Source organism: Nelumbo nucifera, chromosome 4 (genome assembly GCF_055504915.1).
Source record: "Nelumbo nucifera cultivar China Antique chromosome 4, China Antique-T2T, whole genome shotgun sequence".
In the NCBI taxonomy this organism is placed as follows: domain Eukaryota; kingdom Viridiplantae; phylum Streptophyta; class Magnoliopsida; order Proteales; family Nelumbonaceae; genus Nelumbo; species Nelumbo nucifera.
The window spans coordinates 95,611,432-95,631,140 of record NC_142652.1 but is presented as its reverse complement, the minus strand read 5'-3'; the positions used below and the strand labels follow the sequence as shown (position 1 = coordinate 95,631,140).

The 19,709-nt window shown below is 35.8% G+C and overlaps 1 protein-coding gene across 1 annotated transcript; it reads left to right on the top strand.

Annotated features, from left to right (window-relative positions):
• Positions 1-15,679: 15,679 nt before the first annotated feature.
• On the top strand, positions 15,680-19,548 carry LOC104610789 (laccase-17-like). The gene is made up of 6 exons (XM_010277577.3): positions 15,680-15,872; positions 15,989-16,140; positions 16,251-16,495; positions 16,620-16,748; positions 16,869-17,840; positions 19,048-19,548. The coding sequence occupies exons 1-6, from the start codon at positions 15,747-15,749 to the stop codon at positions 19,176-19,178; spliced, it is 1,755 nt and encodes a 584-aa protein (XP_010275879.1). The 5' UTR covers positions 15,680-15,746; the 3' UTR covers positions 19,179-19,548.
• The last annotated feature ends 161 nt before the right edge of the window (positions 19,549-19,709 follow it).

The window sequence follows — 19,709 nt, the reverse complement described above, 5'->3', positions numbered from 1 at the left end:
TCTTGCTTTTAGTCTTCATTGGTTTGTCTATTAGATAACCCAACTTAGAACCTCTACACACAAACAACTTCTTTCTTCTCTTAACCATAACCCATTCATCACATGAATGTTGGATAATTGTAGGATTTGTGGCCAACCTTGCCACATCCAAAACAAACACTACTAGAATTCTTGTCTATAGAGGCTCTTGGCCGGAGGCGGTTAGGAAAAAATGCCTCTATATCATATCAAAGAGGGCAGATTGATAAGGTTACTTTTAGAGGCAAATTTTAATGCCTCTTATGCCCTTTCAATTTTTGGTGGACTCAAAATTAGTCGCTAATTTAGGTTTTGCCGCTCAAATGCTATTGTGCGCACAACCGGAAATACTCTATGGCAGACGACTCTCTCGCTTGAAGCAAACCTGACTATCTCTCTTTCTTCCTCCTCTCTCTTCTCTCTCGGACGAACACTTTCTCGCACAAGAAAAACCTAGTCCTCTTTTCATTCTTCCTCCTCTCTGGTCTTCTTTTCTCTCATTTCTTCTCCATGCATTCTCTTTACTCTTGTCTTTTCTTCTCTATTCATTTCTTCTCTACCAATTTGATCATTTTTTTTTTCTTTCTTATATTTGCAAAATTTTTGGCGGCTAAATCTCAGAAGAGGGGGGCGAAGAAAAATGGATGAGAACTCCAACGGTGATCTCTGAAGTTATTCTTGAGCTTCAAGAGGAAGAACTCAGAGAAATTGAACGGTATCCAACCATTAGTAAATCTCTTTCTCTCTCTATTTAGTCAATCTCACCATTTGATTTTTGTTCTGCACCAAAAATATGTTCTTTGTGCAAATATCCCTCTTGCATCCTTTGGACTTTGTGTGTGTGTGTGTGTTTTAGTGGTTAGTTTTAGTTTGGCTTAGGGTTTCTCTTCCTTTGACATGTGGTTTTTTAGTTCGGTAATTTTTCAACCTACACCGGCTTAGGGTTTCTCTTACTAAATGCAGTAGAGTCACGTGGTTTCCTACTTGTTCATACCAATGGTGGACTCAACCATATGCGGGTTGGGGTTAATATGATTCTCTCTGTCTTCTATTAAAAGGTTATGTTCTAACCAAGATTCCCATGAACCTGATATTGCTTATAATCCATTTCTCATTCAAGGGTATTTGTTAGGAAAGGTTGAATGGAAAAGAAATAACTTAGCATGTCATAGTTGTATGAGTTTATAAAAAAAAGTCCATGCATTTCCTATGCACTATGCCTTTAGAAGCATGAAATGGCTAATGTAATGTTTTAATGAATATATGAGGACTATTGAAGAAGTTTGATACTGTTACTTGATGCCACTCTTGTTTGTTGTCTAATGAAGTTTTTCTCTCATTTTGGAAAGACTCACGCTTGTGTCCTTTTAGATGTGCTACATTCCTATGTCTCATCATGTCTAAACTGAATTAGAGTCTGAAGATGAGAACCATGATGTTAGTTGTTGAGGTACAATTATATATCATTGGACTCATTAATGAGAAATTAGAATCTTTGTTATTGATGTTTTCATTGCTTGGAATATTTTGGGCTAAATTTTAAGGCTGGTTTTTGGGGATTGGAACTCTAGATGTATTTGTTTATTCCTATGGGTGTGGGTAAATTATACCCACAAAATTGTAAGCTTAAGTTTCATATAATACTTAATAACTTACCTTTGCTGATAAATTATTTATGTATCATTGAATAACTCCATTATATGCTTCTTCTTTTGCTTGAGTTGAGTTTATGCTAATGAATCCATCTACCATTTTGATTATGCATTTGGTTGCTATCAAAGACTTTTTTTTTTAATTTTTTGATAATTGTAGTTGCTTTCAAAGATTAAAGCTCTTGTGATCAGTAAAATAATATTGAATTTGTTTGGTAATCTTCCAATATTTTAATTCAATTATATGATATTCTGCAATATCTTTAGGTTTGGAGAGAGAACAATTTAAAGCTAGCTCCTAGTAAGGGGCGTTACAATTGTTGAAATGAGGTCTATCACAAGAAAATTGGCCCAAGAATGTTTCAATAGATGGTTGAGCAGGTACACCCCTGCTTCTGTACTAGCCTTTCTTTTAAATTTTTATATGTTGTTATGGCACTATTGCTTTTGGTATATAAACTAAATTTTCACCAATTTCAAGTAAAGAGACCATAACTTTACTGCTTACGAACTTGTACATAATAGTAGAAATATAGAATTGGTATCAAAGTTCAAAATAGTAAATATATTTAATGGATCCCAAGTAAAAGGGGTAAGAACACAATTTTGAGTCTTGAGAGTAGTGGCCCCTTTGTTGTATAATCCCTTGTTGTACATGGGTGCTGATTTGGAAATTTTGGATTTTGGATTGGATTCAGATTTTGAAAAGTCAATAATCAGATTTGAAAGTTCAATAATCGAAAGAGAAAAACAAAGAAAACTATACAAACACTAAGAAGAAAACAAGCAAACAAATAACTAACAGAACCACAACACCCATGCATCTTTTACTTCCTTGAATAACCCTCCTATCTTCTTGCCTCACTTCCAATTCCCAAACAAATAACCCTCCTATCTCCATTGTCTTTGATATAAGGTGGGGGCAACTGGCAAACATCATTTTACTTATCACAAACAAATAAGATAAAAGTCAAATCTGAGCCCCTCATTGAAATCCTACCACCCTTCCATTAGCTATTTGCATAATCCTTCAGTGTTGTTCTTTACCCTACCCATTTCAACTTTTTTAAGGTAAAGTATAGTAAAGCGTATTGATATCAAAAGCATGGTCCTCTGTTTTTTTTTTTTTTTTGAAGGCAAAGCACAGTCCTCTGTACAATTAAAAAATTGTATATGACATCCAATTAGGGACCCCTAAAAAAATCCACCCTCAAAACAAAAGAAGAAAAGTACCACTTTTAAATACACTATGGAGATATATCTACCTTGATATATAGATGAACTATAGCTGTGACTATAGCTAGTAATTTTATGACCCCATAAACCATAAGTTCCAAACCTACCAGATTAAATGACTTATGTCTTTTTACATTGAAAATAGGGCTTCAAATGATAATCCATTTACCTGAAATCAATTTCTATATAGCAATATCTTGCACTTAATGCTTTGGAATTTGATTGATGTTAAATTCAGCTTGTGATGATTATTATTTGAAGTTAAGCTCCAAAGAAGGGGTTATTTGGCACATATTAGACTTCTAGAGCCTTTAAGCATATATAATGAAAGCAAGATTCTAAACATAGACAACATTCCTTTTCTATATTGGACTAGTTATGCTCTAAGGGCCTATGTTGCTCTTTGAACAACCCATTGTTCCTCTCCTCCCAAATTGTCCATAGAATTGCTACTTTGATAATTCTCCAAATTACTTTTCCCCTTCTTTTGGGTTGGGCCACCCTTAAACTAAATAGACTAGTTGCATTCTAAAACCCATTAGTTTTATCTTTATCTCAAACCCATTAAGAAGGTGGGACAAAGTGTTGAAATTTGAAAGTTCAAAGTAGATCTTTGTCCCAAATGAAAGTTCATTTGGGACTGAGTTTTGTCTCAAATGAATTCCAGGATCATCAGATTATTAGAAATTCAAGAATGAGAGTTACCAATGTTAAGAGTAAATTTGATTTTGTAATAGATATTGATGATCCATAGGGTGAATGGAATGAAAAGATGCTCACTCATTGTCCCAAAACTCTGTTTTTAGGATTGAGTTTTTGCATCTTTACAAAATACGATGTGACTGAAATGAAGAAAATAAAACTCAGTTGATAAAATGATATACCTGGGCCAAAGAGGCAAGGAAGACAATACTTGACCTGTCCAATGGGACACTATAGGATTGATGATGTGGGCTAAGAAAACCAATACTTTGCTCAATCTATAATACCCTCTAAACCAAATTGACTTGGACTAACCTATCCCCTAGATAGACCTAATGATTCATTCATAAACCACTAACAGATGGTTTGTGTCACAGGTGTAGTTGTACAAGACTTGTAGACAAGTTTCATGTGTCTCTTGTTATGAAGATTGAGGCCCACCAACAAATGGATCCACCCAAGAATTGCTTATGTCAGAATGATCAACACTCTGCAGGGTTCAATGTCTACTTCTGCCTTTTTCTCTCTCCTCATCCCTTGCCTTTGTAGCCCTATCAAAGTTTTGTGTTTTTTTTTTTTGAATTTTATTTAAGTTCATCCCACAGTCAATTCACTTTTAAATCTAATCATTCCCTTCTGGAATATGGGTATCTTTTTAACACATAGCACAATCTATGCATTGTATGGATATCTTTCCTAGCTAATCAATTAAGTAATAGATGCAGAACCAACCCTATTATTAATGGGGCCTATCTAACCTGATAAGAGCTAGTTATAACTGATGACAACAAACCTGTTAATTCTCTTGCTTTCTTTTTCTAGTCTCATAGTCAAACTGCCTTGGAAGCCAAGTAGTGGAATTGTGGCTAAATGCAGGAATTTTTTGTGGCTTTTTAACTTTCAGACTTGTAAGTCATATTGCATGAAGCAGAGTTAAAGGCAAAACATCACAGTAAATTGGAAATTTTAATTTCTGACTATATTTCAGATTAGTGAGGGATATATGTTCAAATTGAGAAGAACCAAAACTTTATGAATCTATAGATTCATGTGTTGCTGTTGTGTCTGATTGAACCCTTTGTTAAGTGCTTACTATTCACTACCTCTAATATTGTGATACCATTGCAACGCATAGTGGAATTCATGCTCTTTATTTTCTGTGGAAACAAAATATACAATATTATTGTATTCTATGTCCTTCCCTCTTTGGTATAGGACATTCAAGATAGTTTGAGTGAAGGTTTAACAACTAAAGCTCAGATGAAGAGCCTGAATTTTCTAGAATTCTACCACTTAATTCATTTTCATAGGCTGTAAAAAACTTTCAAATTGGATAGGTTGGCCACCCATTTAGGGGTAAAACCATTCAATCTATTTCTAGAAATTTGGAGATCATGTAAACCTTTTAGATTCTAAAGGTCATCGAGTATTCTTCCAATAAGAAAGTTATTGGAGAAGTTTAGTGGCCAAAGGTTTCTGATGCTTCCCAACTCGGGGGGAATCAAGCTTCCAAACTTATTCCACTATAAGTCAAGAAACTCAAGCTAGGATAGATTCCCAAAGGTCCGAGGGATTGGTCGATTAAAGTTATTGTAATAAAGGTCAAGCCACTTTAAAGCTTTCAACACAAAGGCTAAACTTGTGTTACCTTGGAGCTCAAAGTAGAAAGATTAAGCATTTCCACTGAAGACCTGTTTAAGTTGTAGTGTACGCCTGCCCAAGTGCAGTAATCCAATTCATTATTACCAACATTGTTGATCGATCATCCTTCTGTGCATCCACCAACTTGGTTCTATACAGAAACCCAAACAAGAAAAGAGACAACCATGGAGAAAAGGCGATTGCAGGTTTCCATCCTTGTAAACAATCAAAATGATCATATATTTCAGTTAATACCAAAAAATTATTGAAAATGCTAAAATTTTAACATTAGTCATTAGTCATTAGTTAATACCAAAAATGTAAAAAATGAAAAAAAACACATTAGTCATTAGTTATTGAAGGATAATTACAAATAACACATTGGTCATTGATGGGATTTTCTATTTCCATAGAAAATAGAACCATTGGTGGTACAAACTTTGCATCTGAACCACCTTCCTCCTGCCTTCTTATTTTACTCCTCACAAACAAACAAAACAAAGTCAAACTGAAACAAAAGTAAACCAGAATTTACACAGCCCATTTGCACCCCATTCACTTGGTTAGGTGCAGTACCTGTTTCAACTAGAAGTTGTTTTCTTCCAAAATATTGGTGTTCCCTTCACTTAATAACTAAGACTTGGTCTTTCTTATATGAATTATTTTGAGCAAAATCCTTATACTTCTTATATTATATGAGCTTCTTTCAAGCCTTGACCAGGAGAAATTCACTTAAGTGTCATGTGGTACACATATTATATATATATATATATATATATATATTTTTTCAACATTCTTTCCTGCATTTTCCAGCTGCCCTTTAATTGAATACCTACTGGGAAGATCCAACATTTAATGTATGCCAAATTAATGGAAGCTAGTGGCTTAAATTTTTTCATCTTGTGCTGTTGCAAATCCCATCAAGAGTTATTTTGGTTGATTAAGAATTTCTCTTGAGGTCTTTTTGTTTCTTTTCTTTTTCCAAGTGTTAATACTTAATACACAAGTGTATTGGGTTTGTATGGGTGATCAGGATTCTATTTAGTACATGTGCAGGGAGGCACCAAAAGCAGTCATAGAGCTTTAAAATTATGGATTACCATTCTCTCGAACTGGAGATGGGAAAATATCTCTGCGTGCATTTGGTAGTCAAAGCTTGGACTTTGGAAAATGTATCAAAATGCAAATTCAGTACAAAATTTTCAATTACATGAATTATTTGGAAAGTCGCTTATTTTACATTGCCATTATAGGTGGGCATGCCTAGTGTTGTGCATGTGCTGCTGATCAAACTGGCCATGCTTTTTTGCACAAATTATATGGTCAGGAAATGAAACATAATACATAGTTCTTTGTGGAATATTTTGCATTGGATCTTCTAATGGACAATAACGGTAAGTTACTACAGATGTGTAAACTCTTCCCCATCGATAAATGTCTCAATTTCTTCTAGTTTCAATTTGATCATTGCAATTTGGTTTCTAGCTTTTTATAAGTGCTATTTCTTTGATTCATAAGAAAGTTCCTTAAGAATGGTTTTTATTTTTGTGACATTGTTTTTCCATTATTTAAGGACTATGAGATGTGACCTCAAAATTTAGGTGCACCACACAAACAGAATAACTGTGTGAAATATCTATTCCATTACAGAGTTTTACACTTTTACTATAAGCATAACAGTTGTACTTTAGAAAATCCCTTTTCCCAGAATACCTAAAAAGAATTTGTTGAAATCATTTTTGTCCTTGGCTAGTTTCTTTTAGATGTTTTTTGCTTCTAAACTTTGATATTCACTTCAGACAATAAATTTTAGTATGTGAATTAAGTCTACATTTTTATCCTAAAAGCATCCAAGTCTGCCACCTATGATAATGCGCTACCCACACCTAGCCAAAGGACATTATAGCCACACATTAGGAACATCTCCCCATAAATGAGAACATACAACTGTGTAAGTAAGATGTTTCTGGTTTGTGGTTGTAGTGTCTTGTGGGTAGGTGTGGGTAGCATTCTTGTGGGTAGAAGATTCAAGTGCATCCTAAAACCCTTTTCAAGATGTTTTAAGGAAAATATAGAAGAATCGAGATTAGGCTCTAGTGTTGCCAAATTTGGAGACGAGGGTAATAAAGTAATTTTCAAGGCTTGAGGGCTGTAGATCTCACCTGCTAAGAGTGAAAAGACGTTAGAGGCCCTGGGAGTGTTCCCAGGGGCGAGGATTCTGACAATTAAGTTAACTGAGAGCTTAAAGGAAGCAAAAGTCACCACAAGAGTGTAAGTGATTGCTCAAGTATGCGTGTGTACCTTTGGTTGTAGTGTCCCTTTTATAGTAGGAATTGCCTAGGTGGGGAGTAATGCACAATGTGTAACCGTCTTGTATATTGTGGTCACGTAAGGGGACCTAGAGAGGTGTCGGCCGACTACAACTCTATGTCATTGGCTAGCTCAAGAGTAAATGCGCCTAGAACGTGCATCCGCATTAAGTGCTCCCTAATCGCTAATGATAGGAATTACTCGAATGCCCTTAGGAATTTGCCATAAGTTGAGAATACCCCTAGCCGATGCCATGTGTTAGGATCTGGTGGGCCGACCAAATATGCCTATCTCAGGCTCTAAATGTTAGATTAGATGTCCATCGTTGTCCTATTAGGAATGTTAGGACAGAGCTTATGTTCTATCTTGGTATGTTGGTGAGGGACTATTCTAAAGTCCCACTTTACATTACTAATTGGAAAATTGTTCCACTTGAGACTAAAATAGATTATATAAAGCTATTAGGGTGAGTTTAAAATAGTTTTTAATTAACTATTGATTTATGTTGATTACTTATAATTAATATTTTTCTAAATTTTCTATTTCCAAGATAAATTTAAAATCCTTGAGGATATGATTGAATCATCCATTATTACTAAGGTTGAAAAGATACATCGTAAATTTCAATACCATGTAAGGAAGCATTATTTTGACAAGTATAAGCCAAAGTGAGAGCGAGCGTTGGAAGAGGCCTTAAAACATGAACAAATGAGGACCGTAATGATGTCATTTGCCTCTTCATCTATTGGGAGATGCTCGAGAGTCATGTATAAATTGAAATAACATAGTGAAGTTCTTTGAGAATGTGGTAAATGTATTTTAGAATAATCTATACTTTTATTGTCATAAACCAAGCCAGAACAATGGCCATCGTGAGGGCAAAAAATAAACTTGATCATCATTTGGGCTAAAAATCATATGCGGTTCACCTAGATGAGTTGGTAAGAGGATCAACCCATTTCATGTTTCTTTTTGACTTTCTTTCATTTATTTACTTAATCTCTTATTGCTTTATTTGTTGTAGGCATTAGAAAAAAAGGAGGGAAAATAGGTCCCTCATAGATGGGAGGAACTTTTTAAGAGGGCCCACTACAATAAAGCCAAAGAGTTTTATGATCCTCAGGTGAGAGAACTCTTAGTAAGAAGTTTTTTTTTTTGTATTTGTTTATTAATTTGACAAATTTATCATGCTTTTGATGGCCAACCATGCAAAATATATATGCTCTTTAAAGAAACTATTGTCTAGGCAAAGATGGAGAAATTTGTTGCAAAAATGCACAACAATGCATCCAAGTTCAGCCCATGGGTGAACATGATGCAGTGGTAAAGGTATTGGGCAGTGAGCGTACTTCATAGGTTTGTTGCCTAGGTTTGGGCCAAACTTGAAAAGCACATTTGGAATTGACAGGCTCCAAGGCTTTATGTCCTTTGTGGCTGCTATTTCACAAAACACTAACTTATATATGGTCCAAGAACTTTGGTCACAAATGGTTGTAATGTAGACAAAGATTGGGGAGCTATGGACCTTGGTGAAACAGGTGCAAACATACTGGTTAAGTGAAAGCCCTATATATGTGCATATTAGATTGAGTGAGAGAAACTTCAAGGAATGAGTCATACCTATTCCAAAATTGTTGATTGTCTAACCCTCTAAAATGGTGATCAAATTTGTTGCTAACCATCTTTACAACTTATTCAAGTCTCAAGTCTACTATGAATCATGACCTACAACTTATATTCAATGAATTGGTGGTAGAAAACTTAAAGAGGAGGAAAATAGATTGTCGTAGCTATAACCCCTTTTTCTTGTAGTGACTCAATAATTTCTTGCAATTTAAAATCAATGTTCACATATGCCATGGTGGTCCAAGATTATCCACTCTCCAGAAAGAAGTAAGAATAAGAGACTGACTATCCAAAATAATATGAGAGGTTTCAATATCTAATGCAAAGAGAAGACTTGCAATTAATCCAACCCAACCTAATAGTCTAACCCACCAACCCATTAGTGACCCATTTAGACGAATTTAAATGGATTGGGTTCAACTCAAACCTGCTTTAATCCAATCCAACCTAATAGTCTTTCAATGAGATATATACAAATTGCAGAAAAAAATACAAAATTTATGGAAAAAGAAAATGAAAGAATAGAGGAAAAATATAAAAATTACAGAAAAAAAAAGTGCAAAAAGTATAAGAGAAAAATATAGAAAGCACAGAAAATGAAGAAAAAAAATGAAATTATAGAAAACACCATAAAGAAGAAATTATAAAAAATAGAAATTGCACTAAAAAATATAAGAATTGTAGAAAAATAACAAAAATGATAGGAAAACACAAAAAGTATATAAATCTTGGAGAAAAAAATAGAAATTTTAGAAAACATAGAAATTAAAAAAAAAAAACAAGAAAGAGGAAGCAATTGTGTAGTTTCGTTTTTTTTGAATGATTGCTGGGAGCCTGAGACTATTGAAAGCATTTGCGCAATAAAAAATGTGGAGAGAAAGAAATAGAATTTTACTTAAATGGATCCAACAAGTTAAATCAGTTCGGTCCAAGCGTAGAGCAAATCTAAAACCATTTATAGCAAACCAAAGATAGGTCATTGAACTAGAAAGTTCAAATCAAAAGCGATAAAACAGATGAACAAAGTGAATATTAAAGAACAATTGATTGGAAAAACATCTTGGTTTTATTTGAAAAAAACAAACATTTAATTTACAAACAGGAAAATCGGTGCATTCAACATTCAAAACCTAAGTTTGAACCAAACACACAAACGCCATGGTATAAAGGAGGAAGGAATCTGTATTTTATTTTAGAAGATCCATGCAAATCTATATCCACCACAAGGGATCACCAAGTTGCCAGAAAACATGATTTGAAAATTTGAACAAACCATATATAGTAGCAACGAAGTTTCTCTAAAGATTTCGGTATTGATTGGGAACTGTTCTGAGTGAAGAGAAGATGAAACCGTTCGCTTCCTAGCTAACTTAGTTTTTGCAGTTGCAAAGGTGAAACAGAGAAAGAGAGTCAATATGATGAAACCCTTGTTTATTAGTTGATACCCTTGTTGGATTACCCAACCCGCTATTGACCCAAGACAAAAAAACCCAACCCAACCTGTCAATTAATGGGTGGGTTGGCGGGTTCAACTGGTTGGGTTAAAAATTGATTACAATAGCTTCAATTATTTCAAGGGGAGGACAAACACTATGCACATAAAGTGATCCATCCAAAAAATGAATGGCCTAATTCATCTATAATAATGACACTATAAATGGAAGGTACCATCAACACTGACCTGGCTACGCTTGGAAATGAAGCAAATAGTGTAAATGCAAATATGCAAAGTGAATTATGGTCCATACAAATGCAAAGTTGGGTTAGTTTTACATGGGCAAATTTACTTTTTCATCAAACGTCTTTTAGTTGTAATGGATGCAAACATGAATCCCGATATAGAAATATACCTTTTTTAACATTAACCACTTTGAATGCAAATTTACTTCTTTTTTTTTATGTAAATTTACCTTTTATTTTAGGTGTAAACATGCCTTGAAAATTATGTTTTCTAACATTATTAATACACAAATGCTTTCTTGCCAAACACTAGCAAAACTAAACCAGAATGTATATTTGTATTAAACCAACATTTATACCCTATTTGCACCGTTTCCATATGCAGCCTTAGGAAGGCATGAGGAGATTTCATCCAAGAAATATTAGAACTTAGCTCAGTGGGACAAAACACTTATTATTATTAAGAATTGAGCAAGGACATCTCATGAAAGGATTAACTATTAAGTATTAACTTTCAAAAAGTGTTCATATGTCCTAACTTCTCATGGTTAGCATATATCTATCAGTAGACAAAATCCATATCATTCATCATTTAGTCAAAGAAAGCGATAGCTTGATTGGCATACAATAACAGAAGATGGCCCCTTCCCAGATTTATAGATAAAAAAAAAAAAATCCTTAGGTTGGTGGTGCCCTTTGATATGAAAGATTGCTCTCGATAAAACACTGTGAGAAACCTTCTATGGAACAAGTTTCATGTGGCCGACATAGTTAGTTGGGATGAGATGAGTTGGTAGTAGCATCCAACTCTAAAGTAAAGATCTTTTAACTTACCAAAGGTAATAACTAATAAACTTAAATATATAGATCCCACAAAAATCATTTCTAAAGTTATGTTTGGTTTGAAGGAAAAGGTAAGGAAAGAAAGAAAAAGATAAAGAAATTTGTTTTTTTTTTTCCTTCATTTTTCTTTCCCTACATTTTCCTTCAAACCAAACATAGCCCAAGTTTAAAATGACTATTAATAGGGATTATAATTTATTTGGATTCTAAACTATTGCGATACAATTGGAAAATGACGGAGGAATTAAGACATGTATAGATATGTTTAGGAAACGAATATGAATCATATTAATATTTAAAAATACAGATCAACATAGTAAGGTATGGATTCCTATAAACCATGAGTTGATTTGCATATAGATACTCAAGGGTCTAGAAGAGCTTAGGGCAAGGAGAAGGCTGATGGTGTATGTTGGGAGAAGGCTTATGGCCCTGTTTTGGGAGGGCTTCAGTTTTGATTGAGCTGTTTAGAAGAACCTAGTAATAATAGTTTCATCAGAAAGCCATTTTCTTGCTCTCTATAAAAGTGTATTTGAGCTATCCGGATTTTTTTCCATCAAACATGGTTTTTGGATTTTCTGAGCCCACCTTGCAAAGCAAAAACCATTGTATGAAAGTACTCCCAAATGGGGACTTGAGGCCTGTTTGTCAAATCTTTTTTAGTATATCTTTCAACAGCCTAATAGACAAAAAGACACACTGAGCTTTTGGGATCTGATCTTTAAAGACCAAGACTGTTTGGTTTATGTTGTGGTCTACCGAGCTGTTAAAAACAAATGGAAAGGCTATTTTCAGCACAAGAAGACAGCTTTAATCTCCGATTTTCAGCCTTTTCAGTCTTTCTGTGCAAACCAAAAAACACTGAAATACACGCCAAACACCACCTTGGTTGATTTGAGCATATAACCAATATACACTAGGGTTCAGTAAAAGGATTCCTTACAAGAAGCGTAGTTGGTGCACCTACACGTACAGTTGTGAGTTGCGTGTTCTTCACGACTGTCGACTGTACTCCATGGGCGTCTAATCAAAAGCCTCTTCAATGTGTTTCCTTCATAGATAAGACAGTCGTTATTCCTTTTTCTTCGCGTTTTCATTGCAAGTAGTAAGCTTTAGGGTCTCTGCATTTAAAGCACAAAACATATATATGAAAGCACAAAAAAGTGCTTTTGCTTCAGATTGTTCAAAATACTTTTTATTGACTTATTTTTGTTTTCCATAGCTTAAAACTCAAAAGCGAAAGCTCATATAAACGTGGTCTATGTCTGTCGGGGTCGGGATATCTTGCTTGGAAGAAAGATCGAGTCAGTGGAATGTCATTCTCCAGTTTGTTTAGAAATTCTGGGGGAACATCAGCACCAACCATATTTGCGATGTTGTGTGTGGAAATTGAAAGCAACTCAAATTATTTGACATAAAAACGATCGACTAATGTGGAGATGGTGACCATTTGATTTGGAAAGGTCGTTAGGAAAATGCTCTTTTTTCTTTCTTTCTTTCTTTTTCTTTTTCTTTTTTTTTTTTTTGAAGTTTTGAGCCACGGCGTACATGTGATAATAAAATGACAAAAATATCCTCATTTCATTAATAAGGTTATTTTATATTTTTTGGTAAATAATTGAGCTTATCACTATGGTATGTAAATATAAATATAGAGTTAACTAGAGGTTGTTTGATAATAACTGAAGAAGCTGAACTAAACTGAATGACATGTTCTTAGGGTAATCATTTTCAGCCTGTCCCGGAAATTCTGGGTATGGGCTTTGATCAATCATAACCTCTCATGAATTTTGGTAAAAAATTCACCTGATTGATTCTTTTTATGGTGCAGGTTGATTGGTTGTAAGTTTTTTCAGTATTATATATTTCCGATAGTCAAATCCATATATAATATATTATATATTATGACATATAATTTTATATTATATAATGTATAAAGATAATTTTTGTACATAAGTTATGAAATATAATTTAATATATTTATATATTTGATATTGTATAAATAAAAATCATAAGCCCGGGCCTGGCCCAGCCCAGCCCATGACCACCCCTTAATCTGTCTTTAGTGAATAATTGATTAAGTAGATTACAAACTCTTTATGTAAATCAATTTTCCTATTGTTTAAGGTTTTTTTTCTTTAATATTATATATTTCAATTGTGCTTAGGAGATTGTTGGTCGGATGGCTGGACTATTATAGCCCTCATAATACCAAACACAGGGCAGTTTTTTAGTTAACCCAACCCGAGTTGTTGAACCACCAATCCTAACCCTAACCTAACCTGATGACTTTAGGTTAGTTCTTCGTGTTTGTTTTTTTTTTTGTTTTTTTTTTTTTCTCTTTTACTTCAAAAGAAATGGTCTCACTACTTAAACTTAAGATTGGTTTACTAGAAAGGTTATGGTGCTTTAGGATACTTATGGAATACAAAAGCCTTTGTCTTTAAACTCAAAATATGAACAAATGTCAGGATTAGGCTGGATCGAATTGCACAAGTCTCAACACTAATTGAATCTGAAGCTACGTTGGCCGCATTCATATTTTTGAACCTTAACCCTAATCTGACCTTGGGTAATCCAGAAAAATTGGGTTGGGTTAAGTTGAGCCTTGGCCAATTCGACCCAACCCAATTTTTTTTAACTTTTATAGAGATATGCATTTAATTACTCATGTATATGCATGCCATGTATGTATACATGCAACATACATGCAATTATGAATCCATTAATGCATACATGCCTGTGAAATCTCTGGCTGCTTGTTGTGGAGATTTAAGATTGAATTCCTTCTAAGCCAGAGTTAGGGATGCAACTTGGGTTGACCCAAGTTAACATTTTACAATGCTTCCAACCTGAGTCAATCCAAGTTGAATCCCAAAAGACAGTTGGGGATGGACTCCCCTCCCCCGAGTATGAATTCAGTCCTTACAAATAATCTCTTATTTGTATGTTTTCATTCATGGGAGATAATTCCCAATGCACAGTTACAAATGGCTGTGAGTATGGTACGTTTTGTGACTTGTGAGGACTGAATTCGAATTCCCCTCCCCTCTTTCCCCCTCCCTGGTTGTGTAGCCCCATGAAGAAAAAGAACATCCAACAAGAGAAAGTCAAAGTTGGACCAACCTGAATATAATCTAAAGTCATTCTGAAAACTTTAGGTTAGGGTTCCACAGCTCAGGTTGGGTCAATTTAATCTTACTGGACTAATAACCCCTACTTGGAGTTCAGATCTGCACCCCACAATATATCTCCGTCGTGTATTAGGAACATTTCCCGATAATAGTACAGAACCAATAATGTCATCATCATGAGATATTCCCAATACATGATGAAGATATTCTGTGGGACATTGTGGGGTGCTCCCTTGTGGGCGCAGATGTGAACTCCCCTATTTGGCAATAGACACTGAACAGAATGAAATGAAGCAGGATTCATGTAGCCAATCCCTTATTTGACAAAATTTAGATGATATTAATGATGGCTGTGAACCCTAACCTGACCTTCAACAAACCCAAGTACGTTACCATGGTTTTTTTTTATTTTTTTTATTTAACCCAGCTCTAGTTGCATCTCTAAAGAAAAAGAGGTACCTCGGCTAATCAGTTTGACATTGCGAGATTGGAGTTGGAATTTCTGAACACTTATAACTATGGCTGTCTAATCAAATATTAATTAGTAGCAAGAAACTTTGACATTTTACGATAAGGGTATTTTTGGAATATACATTTTCTGTTGGGAAACGGTAGAACGAAGAAGAAATTTGAGGTCAATTAAATAAAATAATTTCACTTTGACAACACTCTAAAGTTAACGCGACCAATGTTTGGTCACTTGGTCTGATCAAACTGATGAGAGTAGAGCCCTAGCTCTCGATCGCTTTCATTTTATTGTTACTGACTTCATCACCTAATCAACTCCACTCCAGGCTTCTGTCTATATAAAGAGACCTCACAAGCTTCCATGGCCTCATACTCAAGCAGCCAGTTGGATTAATTAATCTTGGCCTCTTGTCTCCCCAAAGAGAGAAAGATTGAGATGGGTTTTTATCTTCTTTCATCACCGACTCTGAGAGCTATTCTCATGGTCTTGGGCACCCTGTGGCTCCTGCCGGAATTCATGGTGGCCCAGCATTCAGGAATCACCAGGCACTATAAATTTGATGTATGCATATTGCATAGAATCATAGAATTCTGTCAACATATGTCATAGCTAGCTAACAAATTTTTTCTTTTGTATGTTTTTCCCTCACTTTGGGTAAATTTGAACCCACATTGCAGATCAAGCTTAAGAATGTGACAAGGCTATGCCACACCAAGAGCATTGTGACTGTGAATGGCCAGTTTCCGGGGCCCCGAATCGTCGCTCGGGAGGGTGACCGGGTGCTTATTAAGGTGGTTAATCAAGTCCAAAACAACATCACCTTGCACTGGTAAGTGATTGTGGTGTTTAATTATTAAGGTAGTTGTGTTTGGTTTACAATTTACATGCATGATTAATACTTGAATTAAGTATGGTAAATGGTTGTTTATGGAAGAACAGGCATGGAATTCGGCAGCTCCGGAGCGGATGGGCGGACGGGCCGGCCTATGTGACTCAATGCCCCATTCAGACCGGCCAGGCCTATGTATACAACTTCACCATTACTGGACAGAGAGGGACTCTGTTCTGGCATGCCCACATTTCATGGCTAAGGTCCACCCTTTATGGACCCGTTGTCATTCTTCCCAAGCGCAATGCCTCTTACCCCTTCACCAAACCCTACAAGGAAGTCCCCATCATCTTTGGTAACTAAATGACTCACTAACAACCAATGAGATGAGTGAAATCATTAATTGTGTAATTGTGCATGGTTTAATTTGTTCTAGTTATAATTTCACCAACAAGCAGAATCTTGACTTGAATTTCCAGGAGAATGGTGGAATACAGACCCTGAGGCTGTGATCAGTCAGGCTTTGCAGACAGGAGGGGGCCCAAATGTCTCTGATGCCTACACCATCAATGGTCTTCCCGGTCCATTGTACAACTGCTCGGCCAAAGGTAACCCAACCAACCACTTTCAGCCCAATTCGGGTTTGGCCCAAGAACTAAACTAAACCGGCCAGTCTAGCTAACTGATGCTTTGATTTGTTTCACTTTGTCAAATGCCTTAATTGACAGATACATTCAAGCTGAAGGTGAAGCCTGGGAAGACTTACCTCCTCCGTCTGATCAACGCTGCACTCAATGACGAGCTATTCTTCAGCATCGCCAACCACTCTCTCACAGTTGTTGACGTGGATGCAGTCTACGTGAAACCCTTCGACACAGAGACGCTTCTTATTACACCAGGCCAAACCACCAATGTCCTTCTAAAGACCAAGCCTCACTACCCCAACGCCACCTTCCTCATGGCCGCTAGGCCGTATGTCACCGGCCTTGGCACCTTCGACAACTCCACCACTGCCGGAATTCTCGAATACCAACTTCCATCCACCACCACCACCACCAGATCATCATCAGCAGCTAAGAAACTCTTGAAGCCAACACTTCCTCCCCTCAATGACACCACCTTGGCCACCAACTTCGCCAAGAGATTGCGCAGCTTGGCCACAGCTCAATTTCCTGCAAATGTCCCTCAGACTGTGGACAGGCGCTTCTTCTTCACGGTAGGCTTGGGGAGTAGCCCATGCCCGCAGAACCAGACCTGCCAAGGGCCTAACGGCACCAAGTTCTCGGCCTCAATCAACAATGTCTCCTTTGCACTCCCCAACACCGCCCTCCTGCAGGCTCATTTCTTTGGGCAGGCCAAGGGTGTGTACACCACTGATTTCCCCACAAACCCACCCTTTCCTTTCAACTACACCGGCACTCCACCCAACAACACATTTGTGAACAATGCTACCAAGGTTGTGGTGCTGCCTTTCAACACCAGCGTCGAGCTAGTGATGCAGGACACTAGCATACTTGGTGCTGAAAGCCACCCTCTCCACCTCCATGGATTCAATTTCTTCGTCGTTGGCCAAGGATTCGGTAACTTTGATCCCAACAAGGATCCTGCCAGCTTCAATCTTGTCGATCCTGTGGAGAGGAACACCGTCGGTGTGCCATCCGGCGGTTGGGTAGCCATTCGCTTCATCGCAGACAACCCAGGTGGGTAATCCTCCTCCTCCTCCTCCTCCTCAAAGCCTTATGATCCCAATCATATGGCAGACAACCGAACCGTGAGCCTTATTTTTTTCCAAAACCGAACCGGTACTACCGTTTTTTTGGAAAACCGGTAACCGAAGCTGATCGGTTAATCAGTTGATTCGTTTGATTAACGGTTGGTTTTGTTTATCGGTTTTTTTTATTTTTATAGTATTATATATAATAAATACAAAATATTATATTATAAATAATAAATAATATATTATATATGTATATATTCATTTATAAGATATAAATAATATAAAATATATATGAAAAATATATAATATACATAAATATATGTATATCGGTCTGTTTGGTTAACCATTGATTTTTTATATTGGTTAACTGAAACCACACCGATCCCTTTAATTTTTTGAAAGTACCAAACTGATCAGTTCGATTAACCAGAATTTTTGATTCGGTTTTTTTGGCTTTTTACAATCACCCTTAGGCTTAGCTATATAAATCTTAGGGTCATTTACTCGAACATTCCTTGTAGTTTCATGGATTTACTAAAACCTAACTATAATTTAAAAAATGACAGTTTTGACCTTAACATTCCTCCAAACACATTGAATCTGCAGAAAGCAAAAATGGAGATGTCATTCTTGTCCTTAATAAAATATGGGCATCAACTCTATTTGGTAAAATTTATGTTTGAAGAAGGAAGACACATTGCTCACAAAGAAACATAGATGTCATTATTCTCTCTTCTTCATTCTGCTGAAGCCAAACATTCTTTGATAAATCTGAAAATCAAACTTCGTTTCTTTCTAGAAGTTTCATATATAATTTTAGGGGTGGTCAGATTACCATTTGTAGACAGAAATACAAGGGATTAAGTAAATTGGCTGTAAATTATAGTGGGTGTTTTAATAAAACATAAAGGATGGGTTTTAGTAAATCTGTAAAACTACAAAGAGTGTTTCAGTGAACGATCCTAAATCCTATTTTACCATTTAATTCATTTTAACCCCAAGGTGAATAATCATATGCCCAGTGCTGTATGCGGTGGGCCAAAGGTTAATACAACTTTGGCTTGGGCGGCCCAGGCCCAAATTTGAACTTTCACCTGACATTAGCCCTGCAAGCCCAGCGCAAATTGAAGTCATACGAATTAATAATATTTTGTTTAATTCATTTCCATGGTGTGATTATATGTCAACAGGAGTATGGTTCATGCATTGCCACCTTGAAGTCCACACAAGTTGGGGTTTGAAGATGGCATGGGCTGTGATGGATGGAAAGCTCCCAAATCAAAAGCTGCCACCTCCACCGTCTGATCTTCCAAAGTGTTGATCTTGATCGCTTAAATTCGTTTGGAATGGACTAGTGCAATTATTTATTAACTTATTAATTTTGATTATCCGTTTTGTTTTTTTTTTCTCCTTACAATATCTCAGCTCCCCTTAACAGAAGAGTCAGTCCTTTGAGGCCTTGGTGTTTGTATTTGTTTTTTTCTTTCAAATTTTTATTTTTATTTTCTTCCTTCCTTGAAGGAGAAAAGAGAGAACAATAAAAGAAAGGCCAAGTTTTTGTATTTGTCTGAAGATTTAGATGTATGTGGGCCTGTGGGCAATCTTTTCTTTTTACATCTTTGCTCAACCTTAAGGTTGTGTTTGGTTGCAGTGAAAATTCATTTGCATCAATGCAAAATTATGATAGTGCAAATTATTTGAGTGCAAATTTTATTTTATTTTTGTTTTAAATTTTACCTTACTTTGTATTAAAAATGAAGTAAATTAAGATCCAATGCAAAATAAAATAAAATTTAAAACAAAATTAAACCAAAATTTGCATTTTTTTTATCATTTGCAGTCTCATAAATTT